The 25,227-nt window shown below is 42.2% G+C and overlaps 1 protein-coding gene across 1 annotated transcript in view; it reads left to right on the top strand.

Annotated features, from left to right (window-relative positions):
- lekr1 (leucine, glutamate and lysine rich 1) overlaps positions 1-25,227 on the top strand; it is a 108,906-nt gene that overhangs the window by 38,897 nt on the left and 44,782 nt on the right. The window contains exons 3-6 of the mRNA XM_033031227.1: positions 3,054-3,268; positions 7,615-7,734; positions 8,299-8,474; positions 21,046-21,231. Coding sequence (XP_032887118.1) covers positions 3,054-3,268; positions 7,615-7,734; positions 8,299-8,474; positions 21,046-21,231 — 697 coding nt within the window. The remainder of the gene's footprint in view (positions 1-3,053; positions 3,269-7,614; positions 7,735-8,298; positions 8,475-21,045; positions 21,232-25,227) is intronic.

Here is a 25,227-nt window from a genome sequence, read left to right as displayed (position 1 = left end):
AATTATTGTCCATCCAAATCCTCCCAATTAAGAGTCATCCAGACGTCACAGGTGACTGTGCGTGGAATGACAGAGAAGATATTGGTGGAGATGAACTGACAGCCCCAGATATAACAGTGGCATCAGGAAGCACTATTGGTTTCTCAGCCAGTAAAATACTGTTGAATTATAATCACTAATGATAATGATAAGCACAACAGTCAAAGTCTACAAATCAATGTCCCACGGCCACAACAAAATACTTGCCCAAATAGTTTATTTCAAAGTCATTGATTGAGAGGGGTGTTTTGGCTGGGTCATTGGGAACATTCCTCGTGTTTCCTTGAAGAATGCTATGTATCCATCTGTGTCGGCCGATTTATCATTGCACTCAGCCAAAGATTCCTGATTTAACAGGGAGTGGTGGACGCAATTACAATCAGATTATGTGGCTGTGGGCGAATGGAAAAAAAAGCCAATCGTCACGGAAGCAAACTAAAATGTACTAATGAGCAGGATTTTAACCATTTTTTTAACTTTGAGTTTGCTGAAGTATTGATCTATCCAGAACAGATTTACTGGTTGGGGCTCTTCACATTAAAACAATAATATTTTGTATTATGGAGGTGTTGATGGATGTGCGAGGAAGAGATTTACTTATGGGTCTCTGAGCTGCAAGAGTGTTTCTGGAAGCAAAATGTGCTGCATGTGTGTTTGGCTGACCCCGGGGTTGAGCAGACCTTTGAAGGCAAGCAGTTTTCTAATTACTTTGGGAATGCTTAAAAGCCAAACAAATCCGACATAAATTGAATCAATATTTTCAAGTAAATTAATATTTTTTTAAATCTAGGTCCATTCATTTCCTTGACTAGAAGCAGTTTGATATTCCACATGCAGCTTGTACTAAGCTTAATGGGGTTTTTTTGAATGATGGGGTTTTAAGGAGTACGCTGGCTCTTGGAGGTTCCATCAAGAACAATAACAAACTGCTGGAGTAACTCAGCAGGTCAGGCAAAATCTGTGGAGAGAAAGGATAGGCAACATTTTGGGTCGGGATCTTTGTTCAGACTCATTGGGATAATGCTATGAAGACGAGGGTAATTATTCAAGATTTCTAGGTAAGGAGGAGTAGATTCATATACATGGTACATGGAAAGGTGGCTGGTAGTGGATTTAGGGCTAATGGTATAGAAATAATCAGCATCTCATCGGCACACATGCACTTAAACCTAATGCTGAAGTGAAATACTGTGGTTGCTGGACACGTGAAATAATAATAGAAAATGTTGAAAATATTCACTGGATGAAAAATTTATAAAGGCCATCGACCTGACAGAAAAATGTTTCTTCATTAATACTGCCAGTTCTGCAGCTTTTACTTTTGGATATTGAATCCAAGTGGCAAGAAATAAATATGGACCTGGAGGACCCATAAATATATATTATTTTCTATCAGGGGGGGTCACCGTGCATGGAATGAAAAGAAGAAACTGGTGGAGATGAACTGACTGTCCCATATCCAACAATAGCATCAAGTAGTGCTATTGTAGAAATTGGATAAAGGAAGAGAGCTAGTGGAGGGCAACATGACAAACTAATCAAATGCAGATGAGAGCATCAGAAGAAATCAAATATCAAAATAAGTCCATAAGTTTTACGGGGTGGCACAATACTGTTTGTTGAGGAATTGTGACACATTAATTAGGCCAAGAAATGTGTCCTTACAACACCCAAAACACAGGCTTTATGAGGATAATAATTGGATTGATATAACATGCCCCAATGTTGCACTTATTTCCATGTGAGCTATTGCTAATAAGGTTGCACTTTATGTGAGATGATTTGTGAACCCCAACGCTTTTTTATTGGTGTCCAGCTCACCCAAAGGCGATAGAGTCCAAACTCTGTTTCTGGCAACATTTTCAACCACATTGAGTGACCAAATTTATAACTGTCATTGTCTCACGGAAAGCAAAGTTATTAATATCACTGAAAACTGAAGTGGAATGTTCTTTAAAGGTTAAAGGCAGAGTGGTACACAGCCCTCTCAAAGACAAACCACAAGTAAACTGACTTAAATTGGCACCCTAGTCATCACCTACGTGGGGCGGTTTCAGGATGTTGCTCGTAATGAAGTGACCAGAAATACCAGCAGAAATCCTACATAAAGCAAAAAGTGCTTGATCACGATGTCATAATGAAATATATGCCTAGAGGAATGTTATCTAATGAAACAGGTGGCATTTGTGACAGCAAATTATCATTGAGTCACCAGGGTGGGCATAATTGTACCCGATGAACGGCCACAATTTCAGAAGCATCGTGTGCAGTTAAATCCTCCTTCCAAGTACGAATGCAAAAGTTGCATTTGTCAAAAAAAAGTTCCCCACCTCACTGATTGAGTTTTCTTGACTTGCGCAATGTGGCACTGAGCTGCACTGTCCTACAGTATGTGACATATTTTAGCAGTCAGCCGGCAATGTTTGTCAGATTGAGGTGACCCTGACTTGTTCCACGCAAACAGTGCAGACACTTGACTGTTTCCTGCAGGGAGTTTTTCAAACACATTGCTGACAATTATTGTCTATCTCAATCGTCCCAATTAAGAGACATTGATGGTCCAGTAATCACATACAGCCCTGGGTGATTAAAGGAAGCTGATTTTTTTTCTCTGAAGGACAAGAACAAATCAGATAAGTTTTGACAGAAATGTAGTAGTTTCATGTCTACCGTTATAAAAATGAGCTTTCTTTAAAATACCAGATTGTTTAATTTATTTTTATTTGAATTCTCCAGCTGCATTGGCTGTGGTTTAACCTCCAATCTCTAGATAAAAGGTCCAGGAATCTGGCAGCTAGTCCAGTTATTTAACCACTGGACTGCTACTGAACCTTATAATGTAAATGTTACAGAGGCTTGTTTATTAACAGGTGCACCAATACTTTCTGAGGGAATGTTATAAATAGAGTTTGTTCATTATGTGGGAAATATATTGAAAAACTGCATGTATGTAAACAGTGCCACTTATGTATCCTGATGGTAATTTGTGTTACACTGTTCTTTACTTACTTTAGATGTCCCAGAATGAGACCGTTTGTAAATATTGTGGAGTTAGTTACCTGATACATCACGAATTTAAATTAATGGAAGAAAAAGTAAAAGCAATGGAAGCAGAATTGGAATATTACCGTGACAGTGTTGTCCGGGAAAAGAAATTGCAAGGAGAGCTTTATTCAATAAACCAGTGTGTGGAACAGCTGAAAAATGATAACGGAGAGAAGACTGAACGGTTGGTACAAAGGTTGCACCATGGTTTCAAACAAAGAATGTAGAACAGCACAGGACAGGCCCTTTGGGAAAGATCACCTGCGCCGAACATGATGCCAAGTTAAACTAATCTCTGCCTGCACGTGATCCATATGCCATCATTCCCTAAATATCTATGTACCTCTTTGAAATGCCACTATGATGTTTGCCCCAACACCACCTCTGGCAGCATGCTCTAGGCACTCACCACACTCATTTTTTGTTAAAAAAAACCTTTTCCTGCACATCCCCTTTAAACTTTGCCTCCTCACCTTAACGCTATGCTCTCTAGTCTTTGGACATTTCCACGCAAGATAAATGGTTCTGAGTGTCCACCCTATATATGCCTCTCATAATTTTATATCATTTCGACTATCTTTTAACATTTAAAAAAAGTTTAAGAGCAGACGCTCTAATGATCAATACATTAGAATTGTATTGTTTTAATTTTTCCCTTTCAGCAATCTGTTGTGCATTGTCCCTTGCCTAGAATATATTCTGTACCATGGAGACACAAGAGACTGCAGATGCTGGAATCTGATGCAGAACACAAAGTGCTGGAGTAACTCAGCGGATTAGGCAGCATCTCTGGAGTACACGGTTAGGCGACGTTTTGGGTCGAGACAGGTGAGGGGGATTTGAGATTGGTGATGTGTGGATGGAGGCTAGAGATGAAAAGGGGACAAAAGGAGACAAAGATATATTCCTCGCACTCCCCTTCCCCCTCATGTCCCCTTCCCCCTCATGTCCCCTTCCCCCCCATGTCCCCTCCCCCCCCCATGTCCCCTTCCCCCCATGTCCCCTTCCCCCCATGTCCCCTTCCCCCCATGTCCCCTTCCCCCCATGTCCCCTTCCCCCCATGTCCTCCCCCCCCCCATGTCCCCTTCCACCAACATCCCGTCCTCTGGCTTCACATTTTGCTCCTCTTCTCTCTCCTCTCCCTTTTGTCTCCTTTTCATCTCTAGCTTTTGTCCACCTATCTGCCATTCAAACCTCCCTCGCCTCTATCCACCTATCACTTACCAAGCTTTGTCCCACCCCCATCTCTTTTCCAGATTTCTCGCCGTACTATAGTCTAAAAAAGGCGATGAGCCAAAACACCGCCTATCTATACCCTCTAGAGATGCTGCCTGACCTACTGAGTTGCACCAGCACTTTGTGTTCTCTATTCTGTATCATAATTGCCATCAATGCTGCAATTTATTTGGGAAAGACAAATCATGCCTTTGACTCTCTCATTATTTCTACTAAGTATTTGGTAACTGACAAACATAATTCTGCGTTTGTCATATTTAACCATTAGTTTGCACTGCATTTAAAAAAGCATTTATTGGGGAAGAAGTATACAGCGCCGTAGTTACAAAGCCAGATAGGTCAAAGCATTTCCAAATGATGACAGATAATATTTTGGATAAAATAAACTGAGTTAGTAAGACTTTACTCTGACTAAATAAATACATTAACCTCCTCACTATCAATAACACCATTGATTTTCATGTCATCTGCAGTTACTGATCATACTTTCTACATTCATTTCCAAATTATTAACATGTGATAAACAGTGAAGGTGCCAGCATTGGTTCCTGTGGCACAAGAATCTAATTAGAAGAGGCTTTGAATTACAATGGAAATCTTCCACCATCAACCTTTCTCTCTGATAGCCAAGCCAACTTCAGATCCAATTTACCAACTTGCCTTGGATCCCAAGAACTTCCACTGTTTGACTAGCTTTATGTGTGGGACCTTGTCAGGTCTTTCTGAAGACCAATCTAAACGACATCACCTCTATTTCCCTCATCCAAGTATTTTGTTATTTCTTCAAGAAACTCAGTTAAATTAGCCATACGGGATGTCCCACCAAAAATGCCACGCTGACTAACCTTGGGCAACCCAGCTTTGCAAGTGCAGATTCATCCATTCATTCAAATTTTTTCCCATAGCATCCGTACCGCTGACTTTAGACTGACCAGCCTGAAATGACCTGACTTATCCATGCTGCCCATCCTAAACAATAGTATCACATTTGTTCTCCTCCACACCTCATGTGTGGCCACCACAATAAAGTTTCATTCATTCATTCAAAGATTTAAAAATCTGTCAGGGCCCCAGTAATCTTTAATTTCACCTCCCAGACGCTACCAGGATGCATCGCTACAGGATGTGGGAATTAATCTATCTATATGCCTGCCAAAACATCCTTTTCAACGTTTATATGGTCTAGGCTATCCCTGTTGCCCTCCCTGAGATTAGCATCTACATTTCTTTCTCCTTGGTCAATACAGATGAGACCTATTCATTGATTAATTTATTTAAATTCTAATCTTTGATGTTTGAATCTTTTTCACTTGGTGATATTAATATTAACTTACTCTAATAGATCCTTTCTCATATGATTGTTGATCTCATAGAAGAGAGCTTATTTTATAAACACAGGAGATCTGTACAGATACAAATTCTGCAATGTTTTGATACTGTATCTACTCATGAACATATACATCTATACATAAATGTTTTAAATACCAGCAGACACATCCATTCTCACTATATCTTAGGGATGGTTCAACCATAGACACCATTCTTGCAAGTTATAATCGATTACCTAAGAAGAAAGGAAAAGGAAGAAAAATTCAACCAGACGCTGGAAGAAATTCCATGAATTTCCTCTCCGAATCCTTAAATCAATCAAACGCAGCAGAGAACCATTGAGAGGAATTTCACATAGATTACACCATATGAAACTTTGATGAATTGTAGAAATGACCGAACTTGGCCTTACCTGATGTAAAATGAATGGTTTCTAAATATTTATAATTGTCCTTGAAGCTGTAAACTGAAAGACTTCATACCAATACAGTTATATTTCAAAAGTGGCATGATCATATATTCATAAGCTCTAGGAGCAGAATTAGGCTATCCGGCCCATCAAGTCTACTCTGCCATTCAATCATGGCTGATCTATCTTTCCCTCTCAACCCCATTCTCCTGCCTTCTCCCCATAATCCGTGACACAGTTACTAATCAAGATTGTTCTCGTCATTATTGTCAAGTGTACCGAGGTACAGTGAAAGGCTTTTTTGCTGCGCGCTACCCATTCAGTGGAAAGACTGCATGATTACAAATCAACCCGACATCCTTACTAATCATGAAATTGTTAATCTCTGCCTTAAAAATATCCATTGACTTGGCCTCCACCGCGATAAATTCCACAGATTACCAACCTCTGACTAAATAAATTCTTCCTCATCTGCTTTCTAAAGGTACATCCTTTATTCTGATTAGAAACAAATCCAATGGTCTATATCAAATTGAGTATTGCAGAAGTAAAGTTTAATCATGCTAACAAAGTGTAATGTACAGGGCAGTATAGTGACACAGCTAGTAAAGCTGCTGCTTCATGGCACCAGTAACCCATGTTCAAACCTGAATTCCAGCTTGGATTATACATTATCTCTATGACGTTGTGGTATTCTCCAGGTTGTCCACTTCCATCCCATGTCCTAAAATGTGTGGATTTCCATGTTTAATTGGCCACTATAAATTGTCCATTGTGTGTAGGTAATTGGCAACATTTGGCAGGAATAAAATGGGATTAGTGTAAATAATAGTCCATGTGGACACGATGGGCCGAAGGTCCTGTTTCCATGCTGTTTGACTGTGACTTTGTGACTCCAAAGTTCCAGAAACACATGAAATTGCAGTCAATTTAGGAGGCTATCATTACCTGTCACACAACATGGTATGATATGGCGTGAATCAGTGCTTTTAAGAGGTTAGCCACTAAAGGCACTCACAAAATTGTAAGTTGAACACAGAGTTCTGGCGGAAGTCGTCAGGTCAGGCAGCATCTGTAGGGGGAATGGACAGATGACATTTCAGGTTTGGACCCTTTTTCAGATTCATTGGAGTAAGGGGGAGAAAGCTGGAGAGGAGCGGTGGGGGTGGGACAAAGCCTGGCAAATGACAATTGGATACGGGTGAGGGGAGGGGGGGGGGTTAATCGGAAGACGGACAGTGCGCGATAAAAAAGCTAGAGGTGAAAAAGAGACAAAAGGGTGTTAGATAAGAAGAGTGAAAAGGTGGAGGGAAGGATGTGGGTAGACAGTGGATAAAATGAGAAATGGGGTATTCAGGAATGGGACACTTGTGAGAAGAAGGGAAAAGACCATGATGACGGGCATGGTGGGAGAAATGTGTGGTAGAAAGAGGGGGTAGAGGATTAGTTAGCATAAGTAATATTTAAGTTTAGTTTTTAAAACATAGACATACAGTTTGTTCAGAATATTCCATCCTTCTCCATCTTTCCTGGTGTTTTACTATTACATTTTTCAGATTGAACGTCATGAGTGGGCAACTAGCGGCCAAACAGAAAGAACTGGAGGACACGCTTCTGAAAATGGATGTCATTTCAGGCCAGCTAATAGAAGCACAGAGCCAACGAAAACTTTTCAGGTAATAAAATCTGTAAAACTGCGTGCAGTTATTAAAATATGGGAAATTAAAACATGACTGAAGTCCACGGTACCATTGTGTTGCCTGAAGAATCCATGGCATGTGAATAAATAATCAGGATAGCATGACAGGAAAAAGGCAGCAGATGGTTCGCAACTGTTTGGCTGTTTTGAACCTTTCATACAATTATAATGTCCCAGCAAGCATGCAGATTCTTGTGGTTTACAGTGGATAAAGAAGATCAAACAGAACAGGTGACACATTGCATGCTCATGGCATCAGCACAAATAATTAAAAGCAGCAGTTTCCTCAGTGAAGTCAAAGTAATCGTGTGGGTTCATGGACATTTATTTTTGCTATATAGTCGCAGCCCATATTTTCACTTTAAACATACTGGGATTGAGGTTTGCTTCAGGTGGGAGTGATAAATTCCTTAGGCGTCGACTATTTGACAACATCGAGTTTGTGCGATTGAGTTTAAATTAGCACCACGTTAAAATCTGGCCTAAGTAAATTAACAGAAAGGAATCCGCCTTTGATCTGAATCAATATCATATTTCGCAGGGAAAGAACAAAGCGGCAAGGACACGTTGTGGAGCAAGCTGCCTCTACCCTTCATGGAATAAGGGTTGAGCTAGCTAAGCTAAAGGAGGACGTAAGGGGCAACTTGGCGATATGGGACCCTTTCAGCAAAACTCTGGCGCACTGCCTGAAGGTCACAAACAGTTCTGTACAGTTGGGTGAGTGCAATGTTGTTATTGGTTCAAAAACAGAAAATAGCGGTCAGCATTTTTTTATACACCATATTTTATTAGTGAAATAAATTTAACAAAAATGGATCATTTTAATTTCGAAAATATACCCTTGAGAGTTCCCTGTGCAAGTGCTGATTTAATCATTTTTCTTCAATCAGGGAATGTTTTTGTATTGAACTTGCAAAATTAGCTAATATGTTGTGAGATGAAAGCCCTGCACCGAATTTATAATTACATTTGTATTTGCTTAAAGAAAGTTAATACAGGTGCACAACCTTTTATCCGAAAGCCTTGGGACCAGACACTTTTCGTAATTCGGAATTTTTACGGCTTTCGGAATGGAAGATTTTTAGCGTAGATTTTAACGGCTGGCTCAGTGGTAGAGTGCTCGGCTCATATCCGCAAGGTCACGAGTTTGCGCCTCGATCCCGGTAGTTACCCGATCGCGAGTTTGAGTCTTCAATGTAGTTTTTTCTTGCAGAATAGGAGAGAATAGGGAGGGTTAGGCTGGGATCATTCTCTGCGAGATGATCTTAGTGTGGGAGACAAGTGTAGGAGAGGTGTACTGACTGTGTGGGCAGAACTTTGGAAGTGATTGCCCACCATTCTCAAAAGCCGCTGTGTCTACCTGTCCCTCCAACTCCAGAGGAATCCGCTCCCCGATGGGCCGCTACGGCGACAAGTGGCAGTTCGCCCACAGCCCGAGCTGCGCCACCCCAAGAACAAGACATACCTTGCACACCATCAGCTTCTGCCCCCACGGGGAGCGTGTTCCTCTGGAGTTGGAACGGGGCTGGGCTGGAGTTGCTGATCTGGGATCTCCGTCCTTGCAGTGGGCCTGGGGGTCGGTGTCCTGATGAGGGTGCGCAGCTCGGGCTGTGGGCGAACTGCCACTTGTCGCTGTAGCGGCCCATCGGGGAGCGGCTTCTGGTGGTCCTGACGTCTCTCAGCTCCTGTCCAGGGGGGTGACCGGAGACGTCAGGACCAACAGGAACCCGCTCCCCGATGGGCCGCTACAGCGACAAGTGGCAGTTCGCCCACAGCCCGAGCTGCGCCCCCTCATCCGCAACCCGGGTTCCTCTGGAGTTAGAGCGGGGCTGGGCTAGAGTTGCTGCTGGCTGTGAGTCTCTGGGATCTCCGTGCTTGCAGTCGGTGTCCCGTTGGTCCTGACGTCTCCGGCCACCCCCCTGGACAGGAGCTGAGACTGGGAACTGTACCGCCCTTGCCCCCTCCCTCTGCAACTGCAAACAACCCCACTCTCCTGCTCACCTGCAAGGGCGGTACAGTTCCCAGTCTCAGCTCCTGTACAGGGGAGTGGCCGGAGACGTCACAGCCCGAGCTGCGCCCCCTCATCCGCAACCCCAAGAACAAGACGTACCTTGCACACCATCAGCTTCTGTCCCTACGGGGAGCGTGTTCCTCTGGAGTTGGAACGGGGCTGGGCTGCTGCTGGCTGTGGGTCTCTGGGATCTCCGTGCTTGCAGTGGGCCTGGGGGTCGGTGTCCCGTTGGTCCTGACGTCTCCGGTGACTGGCACTGACCTGCTGGCATCGCCGACGTGAAGACAGTGCAAAGCCCCCGCGCCGGTGCAATGGGCGGGGAGCTGGAGAGGGGAGGGAAGTGGTCACACACATGGCCGGGAAGCAGAGGGGTGTAGGTGGGTTGAAACTGAAGGGAGCGACAATCTGCTGCTGCCTGCCCGCTGAGTTAAAAAGTTCCCACGCAAGACTCACGATACACTGTGTGTCGTGAGTCTACCGTGGGAACTTTTTAACTCAGCGGGCAGGCAGCAGCAGATTGTCAATTATTAACCCTCCCGCGCAATATACCCTCACCTTCTCTTTTATGAATGGGGATTTAGTTCCCCTTTCTTCGAGGACCGACCGGAGGTTCCGCTGTCACCTCTGCGGGCTGCCCTCGGTGAACGTCTTCAAGGACCTTTCTTCAAGGACCGAAAAAATTTCCGCTATTCGGAGCTTTTCGTTATTTGGAATTTCGGATAAAAGGTTGTGCACCTGTATGAAGTCATACAGAAAAAGCTGCAGTCATAAGGGATAGGAGTAGAATTAGACCATTCAGCCCATCAAGTCTACTCCGCCATCCAATCATGGCTGATCTATCTCTCCGTCCTAACCCCATTCTCCTACCTTCTCCCCATAACCTCTGACACCTGTATTAATCAATGATCTAACCATCTCTGCCTTAAAAATATTCTTACTTTGGCAAAGAATTCTACAGATTCACCACCCTCTGTCTAAAGACATTTCTCCTCATCTCCTTCCTAAAAGAATGTCCTTTAATTCTGAGGCTATGACCTCTAGTTCTAGACTTTCCCACTAGTGGAAACATCCTCTCCACATCCACTCTATCCAAGCCTTTCACAATTTTGTATGTTTCAATGAAGTCCCCCCTCATTCTTCTAAACTGGGCGAGTAGAGGCCTAGTGCCGACATTCTGTAGGTTAACCTACTTATTCCTGGGATCATTCTTGTAAACCTCCTCTGGACCCTCCATAGCCAGCACATCCTCAGATATGGTGCCCAAACTCAGTAACTCAACGGGTCAGACAGCATCTCTGGAAAAAATGACTAGGTGACGTTTCGGGTTGAGACCGTCGCTTTTTGTGGTCTCGTAGTGGTCCAGACTCAGTTTTTATGTCTATCTTCAGTTTAAATCTGCATCTTCAGTTCCTTCCTACACAAAATGAAGTTATGTTGTTCCTTACGACTTTTGTTCCATTGATATTTTTCGCTTAAATCTGAAATTGCTAAACGTTGTCAATGCTACACAACATCAAGATGATTTCAAGTCCCTCTGCCGTGTTTGCATCTAAAAGTAGAGAAGTAGTAGAGAAGCAGTAATCATGCAAACAGATATGAAGCATGTCGCTTGTGTCTGCCTGCCTGCCTGAATTTGCAGATCGGATCGTTGACCTGGTGACCAGAGCGCCAGTGGGAAACAAGCAGGGTCCCTGTTCACGACTGTAAATTGGATCACTAGTAATAATTATGGTGACAATACCATTTTTATCACTTTGCTTGGTTTTGCTGGAGGTTCGTGCTGTTGTTCATTAAAAGTGGGAACAACTGGAGGTGCTAGTGGAGAACATTTTTAGAGATAACTTCAGCAGGACTGTCAAAGTCATGTGTAATGCACAGTGGTGTAGCTGGTCGAGCCGTTGTCTCAAAGCATCAGAGACCTGTGTTAGATCCTGACCTCGGGTGCTGTTTGTGTGGAGTTTGCCCATTCTCCCGATGACTGCAGGAGTTTCCCCATGGTGCTCTGGTTACTTCCCACATCCCAAAGATGTGTGAGTTTGTAGGTTATTTGGCCTCTGTAAATTGCCCCTCCTGTGTTGAGTGAGTGGATGAGAAAGTTGGATACGTTTGAACCAGTGTGAATGGATGTGATGGTCAGTATGAACGTTGTGGGCCGAAGGGCCTGTTTCCATGCTGTATCTTTCTTTCCCTCCCTCCCTCCCTCACATTGGGAACTCGTACTATAAAAACAAATTACAGGCCCATAAGTGGCTGAAGGGATTCTCATCCATTAAACGTCTGATTTTATCACATCATTGTCATTAAGTCATCTTGAGACTAAATTGCAAACCAGATCTGACATTTGAAAATCAACTATGTATTTTAGACATTTGAGAATGTTAAAAGTAGTGAACAAAGGAAAAAATCCAACTAGCTACATCTGTGCCAGTATACCTGAGTACTTGGAGAAACATCAGAGCCACTGTGGACAGTGTGGCTGCTTCAATGCCATCTACAACAGAGTCTTAAGTACCAGCTCTTTCAGCTGTGAAGATATTATGTAGATTGACACAAAATGCTGAAAGGAATAGGCGACATTTTGGGTCATGGCTCTTCTTCAGACTCTTCAGAGTTAGGCAAAATGTCACCTATTCCTTTTCTCCAAAGATGCTGCCTGACTCCTTCAGTTACTCCTACATTTTTTGTCTATCTTCGGTATAAACCAGCATCTGCAGTTCCTTCCTCGACATATCATGTTATGGATTGAAAAATCATAATGTTGAGTTTCAGTCAACAGATATCGAGCTGCTTGTTATAGAAGTGAGGAAAATTAAATAGGTTTATCTTATTTTTGTTGTGCCCTAAAAATCTTCTGAACCATGTGAGACTAAGTAAAATAGCTGATGGTCTTTTGTTGATGATCTCGATGAAGTGCATTCATGAGACAAGTATATTATGAAACAGGCCTGTGACCACTCATGTGTTGAATAAAAAAGATGAAAAGAAGTGAGGAGCAAGAACATTAAAGGTAGACAAAAATGCCGGAGAAACTCAGCGGGTGAGGCAGCATCTATGGAGCGAAGGAAATAGGCAACCTTTTGGGTCGAAACCCTTCTTCAGACGTTTCGACCCGAAACGTTACCTATTTCCTTCGCTCCATAAATGCTGCCTCACCCGCTGAGTTTCTCCAGCATTTTTGTCTACCTTCGATTTTCCAGCATCTGCAGTTCCTTCTTAAGCAAGAACATTAATGTGCGATTACTTAAAACAATAGTTAGATCACAACTAAAATTATATGTACAATTCTGGTTACCACACTATTGGAAGAATAGTACTGTTGAAGAAGGTACAGAGGAGATATATGATGATGATGATGCCAGAGCTTAGGAAATATAGTTGTGGCTGTAGTTGTGCTGTTTGTAAAAAATAAGGGAAGATTTAATCAAAGTGGACATTATTATGGCAGGCCGAGAAGAAACAAACATGAATAACACAAAATGCTGGAGTAGCTCAGCTGGTCAGGCAGCATCTCTGGAGAACATGGATATGGTGATGTTTTGGGTCAGAACGCTTCTTCAGACATAATTTCCTCAGCAGAAGACTTAAATTACTAGGGGACATAGTTTGATTACAAAGGCGATTGGAGAAAAGTTGAGAAATTATATCTCCAAAGAGGGTTCATGTGTCTAAAACTGAGTCTGTAGGGGATCAATGTAGAAATCCTGAATTTAGATGAGTGCTTCTAAATCTGTAGACATAGATTAATATGCAGAATAATAGGTTTGAGTAATTTCGAGGCGACTGATAGTGTGAGCGTATGATCAAAATATTCTCATAATAGCACATAAACCTTGATAACTGACCTTTCATACACTTTTAAATATCTACTAAGAATACTGTGAAGAATTTTCAAGTTTTTAGTTCTGTTTTCAGCCTCTCCACTGTGGTTGTTGATAATATTTGAAAAGTTCTAACAACTTTGGTTTTTATTCCAGAGTTCCTACATCCTGTTGGGTTTTTGTTTCATTACCTTGCCAACTCTGATCTGTACCCTTTAACAATCATTACCAGTGTTCCCTCCACTTTCCCCCTCTCTGCAACTTAAAATATATTTGTTGTTTTTGGATTTTAATGAAGAGCCCTTGACCTGAAATACTGACTGTTTATTTCTCTGTCCATGATACAGCTTGGCCTCTTAAATGCTTCCAGTATTTTCCAGTTTTATTTCTTTACGTAGTTAATGTGTACAAATTTCCCTCACTTGAAAAAAAATAATTATTGTAATATAATCACTACTCATTCACTGACTTACAATCAACTGTTAGTTATTGATCATTTGTGCATATTGGCACACATTTGGAGTTATAGACCTGTACAGCACAGAAACAGGCCTTTCAGCGCATTACATCCATTCCCAACATTTGTCCATCATTTGCTTGCATTAGGTCAGTTTCACAAGAACATAAGAAAACAGAAATAGGAGTAAGCCATCAGGCCTTTCAAATTGTCTCTATCATTTAATATGATCATGGCTTATTATTGCTGGCCACAACTCCTGTTATATGCCATTTCCCCATACCCCTCTACTCATCGATCTATTGAATATTTACCCAAGTCCATGGTAAGTTTTTATAAAGATTCTAGCTTCCATCTGCCATTGGGGCAGCGAATTGCAGAAAACACCACCCTCTGTGAGAAAAAATGTCTATGTATTGGTCTAATCTTGTGGTTAAGTCCCTTGGATGGTATTCTCCAACTTGTGAAAACAACTCAACTTCTATCTGGTCAATTCCGTTTAGGATCTTATCCATCTTCCATGCTTTGCCTATTTGTGTCTGTCTAAATGTCTCTCAAATGTAGTATCTGGCCTTATCACATCCTCTGGCAGTGAATTCCAGTTATTGCTGTATAAAAAAGAAGTATAAAAAATAAACCTATCTCCTCCAACCCCCCTTAAAGCTCCTTCCTCTAACTGTAAGCCTTTGCTATCTTGTTCTTGATACCATCTGCCATCGGATAAAGATTCTGACCATCTACCCTATCAATTAGCCTCATTTTTTATACTAAGCCAAGTTCCTCCTTAACCACCTACAATCCAGGGAAATCAAATGCAGCCTGTTCAATCCAATCTTTCCCCATAAGTAAAGTCCTCCAATCCAGGCAACAATCTGGTGAATCTCTTCTGCATTCTCTCCAGTGCAACCACATATTTCCTTTAGTGCAGTGACCAGAACTGCATACTCTAAAATCCAAAATCAGTATCACAAAGCTCAAACGTAGCCCAAAATGATTTTTTTTGTTGTAATAATCAGAATCTTTTTATACATCCTCTACAACATTTTACTTGGCAAAGAGTTATCCATATCAATAGAGAATGTAAGCAAGTTACAAGCTAAGACTAACAAATTACAGGTGGAGCTAACAGTGTCACCAAGCAACATAAATTGAGCAAAGTATGAGTAGGAAGGCACTTGCAGATCACCGAAGTTAGACACAAAATGCTGGAGTAACTCAGTAGGTTCAGGCAGCATCTCCGGAGAAAAGGAATAGGTGGCGTTTCGGGTCGAGACCCTTCTTCAGGAAAAATATGTGGTAGCTTTGGTTGTCATTAGTCTGAACCAAGCCTTCAAATGATAGTGATGCTGCTGCTGCTGCTACTTGAGAGATATCTGTTGCCCAAATACTCCAAAAGCAAATGCCTGTTCGCCACGTACAACAGATTAATCAACTGCAGTTTTCAAGATGAAGAACTGCTGCAAATCTATGAGTCTTTGGGTAGGCCACATTTGGAATATTGCACACAGCTCTGGTCACCCCATTACAGGAAGAATGTGTGGAGAGCCCTGAAGAGGTTTATCTTAATGCTACCTGGATTGGGTGGTATTAGTGACAAGGGGAGATTGGACAAACTTGGATTGTTTTTTTTTTTGGAACCCCAGAGGTTGAATGGAGGCCTAGAAGAAGTCTAAAAAATTATAAGCGGCATAGATAGGGTAGACAGTCAGAATCTTTTTCCCATGGTGGAAATGTCAAAGATAAGTGGACGAAGATCTCAGGCAAGAGGGGCAAAGTTTAAAGGAGATGTACGGCACACATTTTTATTTACATGGTGGGGTGGTGGGGGCCTAGAAAGCACTGCCAGGACTGGTGGTGGAGGCAGATACGATAGTGACATTTAAGAGGTTTTGAGATAGGTTCATGGATATGCAGGTAATAGAGGGATGTGAATCACGCAGGGAGATAAAATAGGTTTATCATGGCTGCATGTTCGGCACAGACATTGTAGGGTGCTGTATTCTATATTCTATGTTATGTAAGCTAGGTCCACTGACTAGTAATTGTAATATATCTAACAAATTACAGGTTTCCCAGAAATGGCAAATATTCACTCCAAGAATCTTTGCGATGGAAATAATTTTTTACTTAATTTGGCGAAATGTTGTTCTCTATAATGAAGGAAAACATTGGCAACTGAATGTCATAAACTGGTCCAAGGTGCATGAAAACTGGTACATTTAACAGTTTTTCTGATCAGGTTAATGTGAAAGAGTTGTGAAAGAAATAACTCAGCTATTTAAAATGAAAGAAAATCTCATTGAATGAGTGACTTGTTTTTCTTCCCACAGATTTGGCCTGACCTGCTGAGTATTTCCAGCATTTTCTGTTTTGTGTTGGATGAATGATTTGTAAGTTTCAGCTTGAATTCCCAACTTGTTAAATTAAGTGTGGTTTGCTTTTTGCATTACTGCACCCTTACTGGGAGAGCATTGACTAGCTTTCAGGGGTTATGGGGAGAAGGCAGGAGAATGGGGTTGAGTGAGAGAGATAAATCAGCCAAGATTGAATGGCAGAGTAGACAATAAACAATAGACAATAGGTGCAGGAGTAGGCCATTTGGCCCTTCGAGCCAGCACCGCCATTCAATGTAATCATGGCTGATCATCCCCAATCAGTACCCCATTCCTGCCTTATCCCGATATTCCCTGTCTCCTCTATTTTTAAGAGCCCTATCTAGCTCTCTCTTGAAAGCATCCAGAGAACCCACCTCCACCGCCCTCTGAGGCAGAGAATTCCACAGACTCACCACTCTCTGTGAGAAAAAGGGTTTCCTCGTCTCCGTTCTAAATGGCTTACTCCTTATTCTTAAACTGTGGCCCCTGGTCTGGACTCCCCCAACATCGGGGACATGTTTCCTGCCTCTAGCATGTCCAAACCCGTAACAATCTTATATGTTTCAATGAGATATCCTCTCATCCTTCAAAACCAGTGTACAAGACCAGCTGCTCCATTCTCTCAGCATATGACAGTCCCGCCATCCCGGGAATTAACCTTGTAAACTTACGCTGCACTCCCTCAATAGCAAGAATGTCCTTCCTCAAATTAGGGGACCAAAACTGTACACAATACTCCAGGTGTGGTCTCACTAGGGCTCTGTACAATTGCAGAAGGACTTCTTTGCTCCTATATTAGATTCCTCTTGTTATAAAGGCCAACATGCCATTCGCTTTCTTCACTGCATGATGGACTAAGTTGCCTAATTCTGCTCCAATCACTTATTTACTTTGGTAGCAACTGATATTCCCTGTGAAAGTTAAGGGTTTAACTGCACCTTTTGCTAATTGAATTTTTGTATAATAAACAGGTCTCTAGAACCTAAAGGGCCTGTCCCACTTGGCCGTCATTTGCTCCTCATTTACGCGTCATATGTAAAATAGGTCGACACGTCGTTATGCGCGATGTCGCGCACAAATCACGGGTCATCATTCCCTCTGGTGCACGTGATGTCATTAGAATGCCCTGCGGCGTGCAGCGATGCATGGTTACGCACGGTGACGTAACCATGCGTCACCACGCGATACACGTGAGACGTCGGGACGTCAGCGTGCGTACCCAATGGATCATGGTACGTACCCAATGCATCAGCGTGCGCACGCGATACGTCACGCAGGTGGCGCGCGAGGATTTCGTGCAGCATGAAATCGTGGACGCCGCCTGATACCGCACGCAACTCCACACTCCTCCACACCTCTCCATGTGTCCGTCCCGCGCTACGCACGTGCTACCTGTGTGTCACAACGCTACAACCACATTTTTGGAGGTCGCGTAAATGGCGCGCAAATGACGGCCAAATGGGACAAGCCCTTAACAATTTTGTTAACCAGAGAGACTCGTTCATGCAGAGATCAGCGGTTTACAACCTCATATCTGGCTGCTAAGTTAATATTCAGTTATTGTAATGCAGATTTACAAGTTGCTATCACTTTGTTAATTCATCCTGCGCATTAATAATTTGATATCAACAACCTGATTTGTGACAAAAAAACAAACAAAGTACTGGAGGAAGTTACGATAGGATAAAACTTTATTCATCCCCGGAGGGAAATTGGTCTGCTAAGTCACAACACACAACAAGGTACACGAACACTTGAAAATAAAATTAAATGAAAAGTGAGAAAAAACAGAAAAAGACAAGCGACTGTTGGCTGACTGCCGTATGCACAGTGCCTTAACCAGAACGAACGAACAAACAAACAAACAAGATGGTCAGACTTAGACAAAATCTGACAGCGGGTCAGAGAACATCTGGAGAAGGAGTGTATCCTTTAACTGGGATACGAATGTATGCTCGAATGTAGAAACAAGGAACTGCAGATGCTGGTTTACACAAAAGGACACAATGCACTGGAGTAACTCAGCGAGTCAGGCAGCATCACTGTTGAACATGGATAGGTGACATTTCGGGTTGGGACCTTCTTCAGACGATGTGCGAACCAAAGTATGTTCTTTGGTTAAGATGTGCTTTGATATAGACAATAGACAATAGGTGCAGGAGTAGGCCATTCGGCACTTCGAGCCAGCACCGCCATTCACTGTGATCATATTGGACCCATGTATTATATACAGGGCTTATTTGCACTGTAGAATTTGCACGTGTAACATCAAAACTAATGTTGTATGCCATTATTTGTCACCACATCCAAAGGCCTCACTGTGCATATATGTCATACACTAGTAAGACCTGGATTAAAATTTCAGAAGCACGCCAATAGTTGTCAAAGTATGTGATTTGGTTTTCAAAAATATTCTGTTGTTAGGCCATAAATACTGGCTGCATGATTTAATTTCTTATTCACCATGTGGTATTTCCACTTGGTCAGCATAATTCAATTTATATTAATAACTGAAATACATTTTTTCAAGTCTGTATAGAATTTCAACTGGCCATCCAGAGGTAGATAGAGTGGGTGTGTCTTTTTCCGCAACTTTGCACGTTTAAGGCACATAATAAAAAAACGTTCCAGAGCTCGTTATATGATAAGAATTTCACAAAAATTATGCTTTCAAAACAAGCACACTCCCCTCAGCATGGTTATTCCGTTTCCACAAGAATTAGGTCCAGATTTGACAACAATCTTGAGTCCAGTCACGGTGGCAAGAGATGAGGAAGATGCAGTCAGCGGCAACTTATTCTTCATCTCGTGCATCATGCACAAAACGTGTGACGTAAAGGAGAAAATAAATGGGAAATGAGTAGGTAGATTAGAGAGATTTAGGACCTTAAAGGAACAAAGATCTCCAAATTTGGCCTTCTTCCAGATTGTGAGATTTTGCATTGTACCCATTCAAACAAGACTGCACATGACAATAGTTTGAATACTACATTCAAATTTATTCTTCTCTATTTCACCTTGCTCAGATTACAGGAAGTACGCACATTTTAATATCCTGTTTCCAGTCAACCTTCCTATTGCTTCCTTTCGCAGTCCTGACAGTTAATTAACATTGTCGTTTTTATATGGCCTAGCCCTAGAATGTCAAACAATTTTGCGAGCATTGGAATCTGTTTGAGCAACGTTGTCTAAAATGTCTGCACGGCAGGTGTACAGATACATGTCGGGAGCTTTTATATAGGAAATATAGTTTAATGTTTTTGCTTCTTTGGTACTTTCACCTCTATGTACAGCATAGAAACAGGCCCCAGAGCCCCTTGTCCATGCTGATCTCTTTGCCCATCTACACTAATCCTGTATATGTGTGTTCCCACAAATCAACACACGAGCTGAGTCATGATCACGGTTTCTTCACATATATTCTTTGTGTATAATTATTTTTTACAAACCAGATGCCACATTACGAACAGTGGCACAGCCGGTAGAGCTGCTGCCTCACCACGCCAGTGAAGTGGGTTCGATTCTGACCTTGGTGCTGTCTGTGTGGAATTTGCATGTTCTCCTTCATGGGTAGATTTCCCTTGAGCGTGGGTTTCCTCCGGGTGCTCCGGTTTCCTCCCACACCACAAAGACATGCGGGTTTGTGTTTTATTGGCCTCTGTAAATTGCCCCAAGTGTGCAGGACATGGATGCGAAAATGGGATTACATAGAAGTCGTGTGTACGGATGATCGATGGTCAGCGTGGACATGATGGGCAGAGGGCCTGTTCCATGCTGTATCTCTAAACTAAACTAAATTAGGAATACTTATTTGTCATAATTCATGAAAGGGATTGGAGAACACGGCATATTTAGATATCTGATCTCAGTGATTGTGAGTAGACACCGTGAAACGATGGTAAATAATTACTTCTGTTTCCTGCCAATAAAGACCATTATTCTAGTACCTTCTTTCTTAGCAAGAAAGGTCAGCCACTGCACAAGTTGCCAATTGATCATTTCTGCAAGGAGTAGGGTTGGGGTACCTACTTAAGTCAAGTCAAGTCAAGTCTATTCGTCACATACACATACGAGATGTGCAGTGAAATAAAAAGTGGCAATGCTCGCGAATTGTGCAAAAACAAACAAACAAACCACAATCAGAATGGAACAGAATCACATATCCACATATTACATATTTGTGGGAGGGAGGGAAGAAAAAGGAAAAAAACAGCAATTTAAAAAAGACACCACATAACAGTAAAATGGTACAGTAAAGTTAGTCCCTGGTGAGATAGGAGTTTACAGTCCTAATGGCCTCTGGGAAGAAACTCCTTCTCATCCTCTCCATTCTCATAGCATGGCAAAGGAGGTGTTTGCCTGACCGTAGCAGCTGGAACAGTCCGTTGCTGGGGTGGAAGGGGTCTCCCATGATCTTGTTGGCTCTGGAGTTGCATCTTCTGATGTATAGTTCCTGCAGAGGGGCGAGTGTAGTTCCCATAGTGTGTTCGGCCAAACGCACTACTCATGAAACCTTCCCTGGATTTGTACGAGCTGATAGATCAAACTGCATTGAAGCAGGATTGAGGATGAGCAAAATGGAAGGTGCTCTGACAATAGCATTCTGTTTATTTTTCTATATTTTCAGAAATATTTGGATTGCAAGAAAGCGTTAAGAAATCAAACGAGGAGGTTGATGCTCTTCAACATCAAGTAAAAGAACTGCATCTTTCAACAAGTACGGTTGTATCACAAACCCAACAAATTAATGACTTAGCACAGAAGAAGTCCGTGCTTCAAATCAGATGTCATGAGTTGCAGGAGCATGCACTCGGTAAGTGAAAATGCAGTGAAGAATATTGACTTTGTCATGTTAGATGTATCTAATTTTTTTTTTTTAAACGGCATGCTTAAGCTGAAGTCCCAGTGCTGTAAGGTCGTAGTGACCAGCAAACATTTAGTGTAATTAAGCATACAAATGAATTCCATTTTGATTTGCGGTGCCTACATGTTGGGGGGAAAAGAAATGACAGAATTATGTTAGAATAGTGGTGTTATGCAGCATAAGAATCACTTGCATGGATCAAACTCTAGTTAAACGGAGATGTATTTTGTTACCTACCTCATTGAAGAAGGAAGGCCCGTTCACCTTGTACCTCGTACCTTGTATCTTCTGAAGAGTCCACCAGGGACTATTCTGGAAGTTGGACAATTTTATACTGGACAATTTTTACATTTATCAAACCAATTAACCTACAAACCTGTACGTCTTTGGAATGTGGGAGGAAATGGAAGATCTTGGAGAAAAATCAAACAGGTCACGGGGAGACCAGGTCCAAACTCCGTACAGACAGCGCCTGTAGTCTGGATCGAACCCGGGTCTCCGGTGCTGCATTCTGCTGTAAGGCAGCAACTCTACCGCTGTACCACCGTGACTGCGCCACCGTGACCTCAAGGGCATTCTACAGACTCTCCTTAATGACATTTGTGCATACATTTTGGAAATGAGGTATAATGATCCACTTATATACAGAGATTCAGCTATCATCTCTAAGCCAATGTGAAGCAAAAAGGTGCATGATCATCATCTTCTGACATCAGTCTCCCCGTATAATAATTCTATGTAGACACAAGGAACTTCAAAAAAGTTTACAAAAAAAGTGCTGGAGTAACTCGGTGGGTCAGGCAGTATCTCTAGAGAACGTGGATAGGTGACTTTGAGGTTAGGACCATTCTTTGGACTGATTGAAGTAGTTTCAGTTATTGTAACATGTACAGATGCAGTTAAAAGCTTTTGTTGCAGGCTAACCAGTCAGCAGAAAGACGATACATGATTACAATCGAGCCATCGAGATACATGATAAAGGAAATAACGTTTAGAGCAAAATAAAGTCTGGTGACGTCCGATTAAAAATAGTCCGTGAGTCTCCAATGAGGTAGATGGTAGCTCAGGACCGCTTTCTATTTGTTGAGAGGATGATTCGGTTGCCTGAGAAGAGCATTGGGGGAGGGGAGGGGGGGGGGGAGGGGGGGGGGGGGGGGGGGGGAGGGGGGGATGAAAGCTGGAAGAGAGGTGGGGGCGGGACAAAGCCAGGCAGGTAATAGGTGGGTACAGGTGAGGAAGGCTTTGATTGGAAGCTGGGTGATAGTCATACAGCACAGAAACAGGCCCTTCAGCCCAAGTCGTCCATGCTGACCGATATGCCCCATTTGTCTGTATTTGGCCCAATGGCGTCATATGTGTCTATGAAATCCCAACGAATATTCCATTTACAAGACTACTTTTTTTGTAAACAGTTATTCCATTTCCAAAATACATTCTGATAATAGTAAGATGGAAAAACGGTGACCTTTGCTATGTGCAAATCTTTGCTTTGCTTTCTCAAACTGCTCATGTTTTGGTTCAAACTTCAAAAATAGTTTCGTTCTTAAACAAGGCACAAGGTGTACGCTAATGAAAAGTTGTTTTGTTAATAGGAAATGATTCTCCAAGGTTATCGGTTTGGCTGTTTTTTATTGCGAAATTGATTTACTTCTAAGCTGGTCTTTGTAATAAGAGGATTCACATAACACTGCATTGTCGCTTCTGGTCTTGGACCCAACCCAGTGACTCTGTCCTCACAGCTGTTTGGCATTTAGAGCAGGCAGTGTTTTATGCAAAATATTATTGAAAGCCCCAGCCAGACCAGGGCAACTTGCCCTGCTACTAGGATCTAGTGCACAGAATTTACAAATACGAATTTGATCCAAGTACTGGTTTTAGGGTCAAGGCCGACGTAGTCTTGGTAACAAATTTCCATCACTTATCAGCTACACATGCAGGCTGCAGCTATTTTAATTTAACGTAATACTTATTAGCTTACTTCTAGGTAAAATACATTTTAAAGCAGGATAAACAAAACATGCAAAAACACTTGCTGTGTATTTACTGCAAGTATATTCATTTATGCTGCAATTTAATAATAACAAAAGGCTGGCTACTATCAGCAGGTTGGATAACATCTGTGGAAAGAGAAATAGAGCTAATATTTTGGGTTGAAAGTGAAAGATTGCAGTGGGAGTGGATGAGGGATGGTTAAGGCAGAGTATCTGTGAGAGGAAAAAGCCAGGTTTGCCAGACAGATTTCCATGCTTATGGTACAATGCTCCCCGATTTACGATGCTTCGACTTACGATATTTCGACTTTCGGCAAACGCTGGGCAACGGCAACGAGCCGCACGTCACTTCCGGCCACGTGATCGCATTGTATTAAATGCGTTTTCGACTTATGATGGGTTTATCGGAACGTAACCCAATCGTAGGTCAAGGAGCAGCTGTACTGTCCTGTAATAAGATGAATGAGAGTGGTGAGAGAAAGAGAGAAAGCAAACAAATGGCCATGTAATGCTGTGAAATGCAGTTCTTCTCCACAAAGACTGCAGATGTGCTGCTTGATTGCAATCATGTGTTGTCTTTCCACTGGCTGGATAGCACGCAGTAAAACAGCTTTTCACTGTATCAAGGTACACGTGACAATAATGATGACAACAATCTTGATTAGCACGGGTGTCAGAGGTTATAGGGGGGAAGGCAGGAGAATGTGATTGAGAGGGAAAGATAGATCAGCCATGATTGAATAGCAGAGTAGACTTGATGGGCTGAATGGCCAAATTCTGCTCCTAGAACTTATGAAGTTATGGTAATAAACTTAACTAAGCCATTGCTCTTGTGGTTCCAGTTTCAGCAACGGCTCTGATCTGCAAGCAGACAGCTCCATAAGCAGCGACCTTGGCCTCACGCAATCAACATTTTTTGTACTTACTGTCTTTCCCCCTCCCTTTCTGCAACGTCAAATTAACTTGCTTTCTCAGTACATCATCAAATGGGGGGATCATTGACCTGAAATATTATTGCTGTTTCACTTTATACAGATTCTGCCATTTTTATTTCCAGCATTAACTTTTGATTGGCATAAAAACAAGCATGAAATGGAAGAATATGGATTATATGCAGGCTACTAAGAGTTGGTGTTGGCGTTATGCTCAGCACAGATATTGTTGGCTGAAGGACCTGTTCTTGTTGTATATTGTTCTATGTTCTATCTGCAGTTTTTGATTTTCACTTTCTATATTAGTAACCATAGTTTATACTAAAATAGTATCTTTAAATTGTCTTACATTCTTTAAGGGAGGAATGGGAATGAATGGCGGGATGATGTTTACATGATTCCTTGGATTCAATCTACGTTGAATATGGGATTAGAACATACAAGAGACTGAAGAACCATAGTGGGTCCAACAGCATCTGTGGAGGCAAAGAGGTGGCCATCCTCAGCTCCAGACCCTGCATCAGGACCGAGTGTATTGAGGAGAGATAACCAGTATGAAGAGATGAAAGGGAGGGGTAAGGCAGGAGCTTAGGGTATAGGTGGAACCAAGTGAGGAGGATGGTGATAGGTAGATGGAGCCAGGTCTGACAGGGGAGGGGAGTGTTGGGAGCTAGTGAATGGTGGACAATAGGTAGAAACAAATAATGGGAGCAAAAGTAGACAAATGGAGCCAGGTGAGGGGAGGGGAGCGTGGTGGTAGAGACAGAGACTGGAAGGAGATAATTTGTTACATCTATATCTGTGGTGTCTTACTTTAATATATCTTTGTGCTGTTCCAGGCCCCTAATTATCATGGACATTACCGTTAAATTCAGAATTTTAACTTGTGGGCCTTTACAGTCTTTATCCATAACTATTTTAAAGCTAATAGACAGTGGTCACTGGTAATAGACAGTGGTCACTGGTAATAGACATTGGTCATTGCTCTCAAAAGGCTCACTCACGCACACTTCAATCACTTG

Source organism: Amblyraja radiata, chromosome 13 (genome assembly GCF_010909765.2).
Source record: "Amblyraja radiata isolate CabotCenter1 chromosome 13, sAmbRad1.1.pri, whole genome shotgun sequence".
Lineage (NCBI taxonomy): Eukaryota > Metazoa > Chordata > Chondrichthyes > Rajiformes > Rajidae > Amblyraja > Amblyraja radiata.
Note: the sequence above shows the minus strand (reverse complement) of the source record. Positions and strands in the feature narration are given on the sequence as shown.